General features: G+C 47.0%; 1 protein-coding gene across 1 annotated transcript in view; it reads left to right on the top strand.

Annotated features, from left to right (window-relative positions):
* Positions 1 to 6,081, top strand: part of FAM210B (family with sequence similarity 210, member B) — a gene marked incomplete at its 5' end in the record, with an annotated part of 7,447 nt that extends 1,366 nt beyond the window's left edge. The window contains 2 exons of the mRNA XM_014528695.1: positions 4,567 to 4,742; positions 4,948 to 6,081. Coding sequence (XP_014384181.1) covers positions 4,567 to 4,742; positions 4,948 to 5,164 — 393 coding nt within the window. The remainder of the gene's footprint in view (positions 1 to 4,566; positions 4,743 to 4,947) is intronic.
* Positions 6,082 to 8,879: the final 2,798 nt, after the last annotated feature.

The raw sequence follows: 8,879 nt of genomic DNA, 5'->3' as shown, positions 1-8,879 counted from the left end.
ATAGAAACGTAGGTTTATTTCGATAGAGGCATGCTGAATACAAAGGGCTGAAATAAATGAGTAATCGTTAACCTAAAATAATAGAACATTTTCATAAAAATTAATATTTTTTCTTGAACATTAACTTACCAGATACTGAATAACTGCACAAATTAATAAGCGTCACACAAATAAACCTATTTTTCTTGTTCTCCAAAATCGTAATATTTCCTGTTGTGCACACCAAACATGTCAGTACAAGACTAATGACTGCCTAATGACAGGCAATCGGCTGCTAAAATATTCGCTGCTAGTATTAGTGGAGAGAAGTGGTACGCCTGCGCATAAGGCGCGTAAGGGAAATGAATGCGACACGATTAAAGTAATCAGTCATTAGTGAACGTTGTAGTTCGTTATTAATAATTATGTATAACAGGATATTATAAAAATTAAGTTACGAAATTTTTATTAAAATGTCTCTTACATACCATTATATTGGCTAGGCCGCAAAAACATTTGTTGTGGGCCGCATGCAGCCCGCGGGCCGCGAGTTTGACATGCTTGGTGTACAGTGATGATGGTGTAGTCCCAGATTCCCTGTATTCCTGTCTCTACTCACTAGCTCTGTGGCCTTGATCAAATTCTCTCACTTCTGTGTCTCAGTTTTCTCATCTGTAAAATGGGATATTAATTCATATTTCATAGAGCGTGAGTGGGAAACAAGGTAATGTCCCTGGCACCTGGTACATTCTACCTTTCTGCTCTCCTCGCTGGTGTTTCTCCACAACACTTGTCTCATTTAGCCTTGCTAGTTTCCTTTTCTGCTGATTGTCCCTCCCCTCCCACTAGACCTTAGGCTCCGAGAGGATGAGGTTTTGTCTGCTTTGTTCATTACTGTACCTTCCACACTCAGAGCAGTGCCTTGCACAGAGCAGGCACTCGTGAGTAAGTGAGGAGCATAGACAGGCAAAGGCCTTAGAAACAGACTCAGGTTTCATCCCAACTTTCACAGGTAATTCCTGTGTGATCCTTGGAAAGTTACTCAACCTCTCTGAGCTTCCAGGATCCTCATCTGTTAAGTGGGGGTAACAGTAGTGCCTAACTCACAGGGTTATTGAGAGGATTATATGAATTAATATTTTCAAAGTACTCAGAACCGGTACAGACTAAACACAATATAGTGTTTAGTAGTAATATTATTTATCAAATGAGTGAAAACAGGTGTCACCCCAAACAATGTGAGCAACTTGTGAGCAAGATCTTTGGTTCATTCCTCAAACCTTCCTGCTCCTTCTAATACAGACTTTTGTACTTTTATGAATAGTGGAGGGGCATCACACACACACTCACACACGTATATGAAAGCACTATGTCTAAGTCCAGGCACTGGGATATAACAGTCTGCATCCCAGGCAGTGCCTAACGTGTAAGGTGATATTTCACTAAGAAATGAATGTCTGAAAAGTCTCCATTCCTTACAAGTCACCTCTTCAGAACTTCCTTTATTTTAGCTTTAGTCTCCTCCAGGGTAGGAAGAAAAAATGCATGGCTCACAATGCTTAAAGATTTTTCCTCCTACCCAGATAGAAGGAAGAAAATTGTCCAGGTCAGATTCTAACTCAGAAAAGTTAAAAACCATCCCTTGTGTCTGGATATTGTCCCTCCCACTCCCTTGCAGCAGATGCTGGTTATTTTGTAGCTGGAAGCCAGACTGCCTTGTTGTGTCTCTTTTTGGGCCAAAGGCCTTTTGCCAAAATAGAGGTGGTAAAATAAAAGGGGGGGGGGGCCTCCACAGAGACAGCTGCTGGTCCAGTGCGCGGACAGATGGGCATCAGTGGGCTTGGTCAGGGCTCCCAGCCGACACCAGCCTCAGTCAGAATGTCGGTTGCCACTTGGAAGTGCGGTTCGTGGGTGGTTCGTACTATCAGGGCCCAACACCTAGCAGCTCTCCCATCTGCAGTGTGATTATGAGAGGAGCAGCCATTCGGCTGGTGAGCGGCAGTGCGAGGAAAGGGGGCCAACCAAAAGGAGGAGATTGATCACAGCTTTCCTCCCCCTCTCCCCACCCCCCACCCCCGCCTGGAGGTCCCGGAAGTGTCCTCCTTTAGGAATGTTCCACTCTTAGGACAGGATGGGGACTCTGCTGAGGAGCTTAGAGGCCGTGTGGCTGGGTGGTGACCAGCACAGTAACCAGTCCAGGCACTGCCAGCCAGCTCATCGCTCCCCCGCCCTGTGTCCTGCCTGTCAAAGCGGGAGCGACAGGGTGGCCACATGACAGGGTTTGGGGGATTGTTATGAAATGACGCCTTTCAAGCGCCAAGCCCAACGCAGGACTCAATAGGACACTGGTGGTTTTCAAACCTTTCCAAAAACGCTATGCTTACACCTGTCAGAATTCAATCTGAGACTCCGTCGCCCCTCACTGGCCCTCCCCCTTTGTAAAGTGTTCCTTTTAAGTCTGAAAAAAACATGCAAGTCAAATAAAAAGGCAGTGAGAAGTACTGTTCGTCCCCACTCCCACCCCCGTGACCTTAACACAATTCCCAGGGAAGCAAATAGCATTTAGTGAAACATTTCATTCCAAGGCCAACGCTTCTGGGTTTTGGGGGCTGTGTTTTTTCAGCTCCAACTGCAGTTTGGGAACAAAGAGGGTGCTCTTCCCATCGGGAGTAAAGACGAGACTCTTTTAACTTATAAATCGGAGTTTTGTACAGGGGGGAGGAGGGGCAAAAATGAGTAGCTGTTGTGTGTGATTAAAACTCAGGGAAGATTCTGGGCAAACAGACCAGCAGCGTCTGGGCCCCTGGGGACCACGCAGAGGTCCAAGCTGCTCCTGAGCAGGCTGGGCAGGGCTGGGACGTGCCCTGCTCTCTGGCCGGCACACCTGGTTAAATGTGGGGGCCTCTGCTGTGTGCACTGCTGCCGTGTACTGTTTCATTTTCACTCCAGGGGTCCTCCCCTACCTCTTGGGGATTCTGGGCTGTCACGCTCGTCCCTTTGAAGTGCGGCTCTAAAAATACAGGGAGGAAGGCACCCTGGCCTCTGCCAGGCCGGACCTAGAGCCGACCCAGATACTACCTGCCGGGAAGAGCTCTGAGGTCTGTCCAGGGCTAAAGAAATCTTCTGATAAAAAAAGGCAAGCTCCATATTGGGCGTTTTCGTCTTTGTTGTCTAATCCAACGCTTTTGGCTTTTTTGTTTCTTCCAAACATTGCAGACCCCATAGTTCTCCGTAGATGTTAGCAGACACCACGCGCAGTGAACTGTGTCTGTGCAAATCCCAGCCAGTGTGTATGGCCCGGAATTGGGCCTTCCTTTATCTGCGGGGATCGCAGGGTAAATCTGATTCTGGAAGTACACGTGCCATCGCTTCTGCTCTGGTTTTTTTGGGCCCCATGTGCTTGTTTCATAGCGATTAGCATGGCTGTCGAGTGCTCAGGCTGCACTCGGGCCACCTGAGTTCCAGTTGTACGGCTTCGGGATGGTTCCTCGGCCTGAGCTGGTTCCTCAGCCTGAGCCGGTTCCTCGGCCTGAGCTGGTGTTGCTCCTCTGGAAAGTGGAAAGAGCAACAGTATCTACTTCCAGGTTTTGGGAAGATGAAAGCAGACAGCGGATGGACAGAATCATGCGAGTGCTACCTGGCCCAGAGAACGTGCTCAATATAGTGCAGTGATGGCGAACCTATGACACGCGTGTCAGAAGTGACACGCGAACTCATTTTTTTGGTTGATTTTTCTTTGTTAAATGGCATTTAAATATATAAAATAAATTCAAAAATATAAATCTTTGTTTTACTATGGTTGCAAATATCAAAAAATTTCTATATGTGACATGGCACCAGAGTTAAGTTAGGGTTTTTCAAAATGCTGACACGCGGAGCTCAAAAGGTTCACCATCACTGATCTAGTGTCATCATTGCCCCCAGGTCTGAGCCCTAAGGCGTTAGTGCCTCTTGCGGATGGAACCACAGACCTGGAGGCTTAAAACAACACACATTTACTACTTTACTGTTCTGGGGCTCAGCAACCTAAACTGGGTCTCACAGAGGTAAAGTCAAGGTGCTGGCTGGGCTGGTTGCTCCTGGGGGCTGCGGGGGAAAGCCCACTTCCTGTCCAGAGGCGCTGGCAGTCCTGGCTCTGTCCTGTCCTCAAGCCAGCAGGGAGCAGCTTCCAGCCTCAGGCTCTGCTGCTGTCCTCACACCTGCCCTCTGGCCCTCCTGCCTCCCTCACAGGGACTCTTATGATCACATGGGTCCCACTCAGAGAGTCCAGGTTGAACTGCCCATGTAAATCCTGAACCTAATCACACCTGCAAGATCCTCTTGTAAGGTGACAGTCTCAGCTTCTGGGGACTAGGACTTGGACATCTTTGGGGCCATCATTCTGCCCATCCTACTAGTTCCCAGCCTTCCACTGTATTAGTGGCTAAGTGGGCATTAATTAGCCTCAGCTCCCCAAGTAACACAGAGGGTAGCTGGGCTCCCACTGTGGAGGGACGAGTGGAGCACTGTGTGATGTGGAAGCTGGTGACCACCACTGACATCCCTGCTCCTGACCTGGAGGCTCCCCCTTCTTTGGTTTGTGCACAGAACCCCAGCAAAACCACCACGACAACAGTCAGCGACCTCAGCAAAACAGAGGAGAAAAAGCAAAGCAAGTCACAGCAGCTGAAGAAGGTTTTCCAAGAATATGGAGCCGTCGGCATGTCGGTGCACATTGGAATCTCCTTAGTCTCCCTGGGCATGTTTTACATGGTTGTTTCGAGGTGAGATTGCTGACAGTAACAAATGTTTGTTTTCTACTGTCATGGGAGGTTTTTTGGGAATAATTACTTTCTGTCCAAGACTTTTTATTCATCTAGCTACTGTCATCACATTTTTTAAAATAATGTAAATCTCAGAGCCAAATCGTTGTCTCAGTGTAACCCCTTGCTCTAATAACTGTTTTGTTTTTGCCTCTTTGCCCTCCAGTGGTGTGGACATGTCAGCCATCCTGCTTAAGCTCGGATTTAAGGAGTCATTGGTCCAGTCAAAAATGGCCGCGGGCACAAGCACCTTCGTGGTGGCCTACGCCATCCACAAGCTGTTTGCACCCGTCAGAATCAGCATCACCTTGGTTTCCGTGCCCTTGCTTGTCAGGTATTTTCGGAAAGTGGGATTTTTTAAACCTCCCCCTGCAAACCCTTGATGAACTCTTCAACTGTGGGCCTGGAGACCCCTTTCTGTTAAATTACACAATTCGGATTGATTTTAAGGTTGTAGGGATTTGTTTGTTTGTTTGTTTGTTTGGGGGGGCAGGGGCTACTTTCTGTGTTCTCATGGATAAGTTTTACTTTTGCCAGCAAAATTCGAGTGTTTAAGTAATTGTAATTTGTCTTGCTTTATAAATTTTGTTAGGGCTACTCACCATAGGGCTTATATGCATTATCTAAATTGTCAGCAAAACATCACAAATGAGTCGTCATCGTCAGCTGTTAGCTTACTAGCGTACTTTAGAACTGTTCCTCTGAAAGATGGCCCTAGGGGTCCATCTTTGTTCACATTCTTAAAGAGCAACGATTCATTAAGCTAATTTTAAAATTCCCTTTCCTCCAGTATTTGTGGTCAGGCTGCCTGCGGTTTAATATGCAATATTCTGCAGAACAGCTGCCAGTGTTGCCATTAATGAAGCAGAATTGAAGACTTAACAATATGTAATAATTAGCATCAACACCTTTACATTCATTACACTTGTCTGGGGGAAAGGAAAACAAGTATTTCCGGTGTTTCCTTAGTCCCCAAATCCCGTCAAATCCAGACAAGCCGGGGCCTAGCTCAGGTTTTTCTCAAATTTCATGAAAGTAGGTCAGGGTCATTTGTCTCTGTCCAGGTGAAATGTGGAAACTTGTCCAGCGGTAATGGCGTCCTGTGGCTCCTGCAGCCCAGGTCCTCAGAGGATGTGGACATTGCACATATAGAAAGCTGAGACAGTCCTGGCCTAACCCTGTAGCTCAAACTCCAAACATTCCAGAACTGTCAGTGTTTACATTCTGTTGCTGCTTATATTTTTCAACTATGTTAAAATTATGTACAGTAACAGAAAGATTTTGAATCTCGCTCTAAAAAGAGTAGTAGCACTTGCTATACATGGAAGACAACTGTGAAATATAGGAGGCGGGGGAGGGAAGGAATGTCTCCATTGCCTGCCCGGGAGGAGCCGTCCTGTGGGACTCAGCATCAGTCCACGCTGCTGCCCTCCAGGCTGCACTCACACTGAGCTCTGGCTCCACACTCTGGGAAGCGCAGTCTAACCAGTTCTGCCCTGGTCAAGGGAGTTAGTTGTGTTTCTCTTTCTGGCTCCCTTTTTTGCCCCCCATCTCCCAGTTTGTTTAATTACATTGGGACAATCAGAAAACTAAAGGTACTGTATACTCTGACAGTCCTGATTTTATGATCTGGCTGTTGACAGTTCCCTAGTAATCCATGTCAATCACTTCAGTTTTACAAATGTCATTATGGGACGAATTCCCCATTTGTAAGATCTCTAGAGTGGATCATTTTGTTGTATTCCTTTCAAAGCAACTAGCTCAGTGCCAAAAGGTTTTACCAGTTTCAGGTTGAAACTGTCTTTCTGGGACATCCACACAGCGGATCGAGATGCCCGATACTAGTTCGAGGTCACTTCATGTGGATCAGACCAGCATTTTCTTTTCTTTTTTTTAGTATGTTTTTATTGATTTTAGAGAAAAGGATAGAAACATCAGTGAGAGAGAAACATGATTGGCTGCCTTCTGCACGCCCCCCACCGGGGATTGAGCCCACAACCCAGGTATGTCCTGACAGGAAATCATGGGTTGATGCTCAACCATTGAGGCACACTGGCCTGGGAGACCAGCATTTTCATCTCATCTGTCTTTATTTAAACCATTGGCTTCACGCTTCTAACCCCTTCCTATATCAAACCGATCCCTCGTAATGCCTATGCAAAAAAAACACAAAAACCTGACTCCTACAGATTTAAGGGCTTAGATTTTAAACTTTGATTCTGTGTTTGGAGTGACGGGAGTGGACTGAAAGGGCAAGCAATAAAACTAATTATCACATCAAATAGCCATATCATCTCTTCTAAGCCCCGACTCCACTCCTCTCCCATGGCCAGTGGTCAGAACAGAACAGCAGAACCGAGAGGGTGAGGAAATTAAAGGATCATTATGTCAGCTTACCAACAAGATCTACAAATGGCTTGTATTTTCACTGTTTTTATGCAACTAGAAATAAAACGGATGATCTATTTTTAACATGTAAAGCCATTGTTCACCTCTCATTTTTTTATCTAACAAAATGAGCAGCTTAAGTGCCGTGAAACAAACCTCTCTGTAGTTTATGAAACTTTGCTCTTCTGGTGAGCAATAATTGATGCTGATTGTGAAGCAGCACTGTGTGACTATAATGGGCTATATTCTTGCTGTGTGCGATTCTGGTTGGGGAAACGGCAGAAGTTTAGCTACTATAACAGGTAAAGTTAGTCACGTCATATTAACTATAGCTGGGGTGGAGGGTACATGAAGTATTACTACTTTGGAAAGTTGGTTCAGCTCAAAGCTAATTGGACACTGCAGTTGTGTTTTAAAGTTGCCATGACTACTTCATCAACATTGATATGGAAGTGGGTGTTGGCCACTTCCTTATATTTAGGACATTTTTTATATTTAGTCTCTTGCATTGAAAGTTGGCCATGAAAGCATATTTTCTACTAATTCTCAGTAAATTCAAAACTTCCACCTTTTCCTTCGTCCTTGTCAAGTTGACCATCTTTGGTTGATGAGCAGATGACATTGGCAGCTAGAAACAGATATGTAACTGCATGTTAGGAGGCACATAGAACATGAGACCAAAAATGGGACAGACCTGCTTCTTGTGGCACCTGCTCATTTCCAGGCCAACAGTGAACAGGTGAAGTCACCCCCATACTCCAGACCCATGTTTGTGTATTTGTTTCAAGTGTACACATATGCTGTAACTCCAGTGTAATAGAAAAACAAGCCCCCCAGGTGTGCCATGGAGCCAGGTGACCGGGGAGCACAGAAAGAAGCCTCCAGCTGTGTTGAAGGGGCTTCCACTTTTATAAGCCACAGTGAACAATGGTCAAGCCCAGATCCCTGTTTGGGGAAGAATGAGAGATTCTGGTTAAGGGAACATTCCTTCACCAGAGAATCAAGACAGAGACCACACTTGGAAAGTCAGCTTGCAAAGAACCAGCTCACCCCGTGTATGGGGCTCTTTGCCATCCTGCTGAGACCAGGTCAGAGCCCCGAGGTGGGCAGGCGGGGATGTGGATGCCCATGACTCCTCCCCCTATCTCCTGACCACCTGCAGCACTGGCTCAGAGCCCTCCTCCGCTCAGTCCCTGTGCAGCCCGGGAGCACCCACTTCTGCTGAGTGACTGTCAGTCGAGTCCCCAGGATGAGGACCACCCACTGAGGAGTCCAGCTCCATGAGCTGGGCTGTCACCGAGCACTGCACTGCACGTCCACTGCCTAGAAAAGGAACTAACACTTCATGGGCACACGGCACAGTTGAAGGATGGATGTCGCACCATCTGCCACGCGGTCACAGCCATAGCTCCCCACTCCCGTGCCATGTTTCCCGCCATCCTCCTTCAGCAGCAGGGACTTCTCACCACACCAGCCTCCAACCTTTAAATCCTCCATGTCCTTCAAGTCTCAGATGCCACTTGCTGGGCACCTCTCCCAACTCCTAATTACCCCATCACAATCTGTCCCCTCCTGCCCCCCACCCATGGTCAGTGGCCATTCTCCCAAGCTGTGTCCCCCACCACTGCAAGTGAGAGAATGGAGGTGTTCGCATGCCAGCCTGGCTCCAGAACCTCAGCCTTGACACCACAGCCCTGCACAGGCCTCTCT

The sequence above is a fragment of the Myotis brandtii genome, unplaced genomic scaffold (genome assembly GCF_000412655.1).
Source record: "Myotis brandtii unplaced genomic scaffold, ASM41265v1 scaffold647, whole genome shotgun sequence".
In the NCBI taxonomy this organism is placed as follows: domain Eukaryota; kingdom Metazoa; phylum Chordata; class Mammalia; order Chiroptera; family Vespertilionidae; genus Myotis; species Myotis brandtii.
Note: the sequence above shows the minus strand (reverse complement) of the source record. Positions and strands in the feature narration are given on the sequence as shown.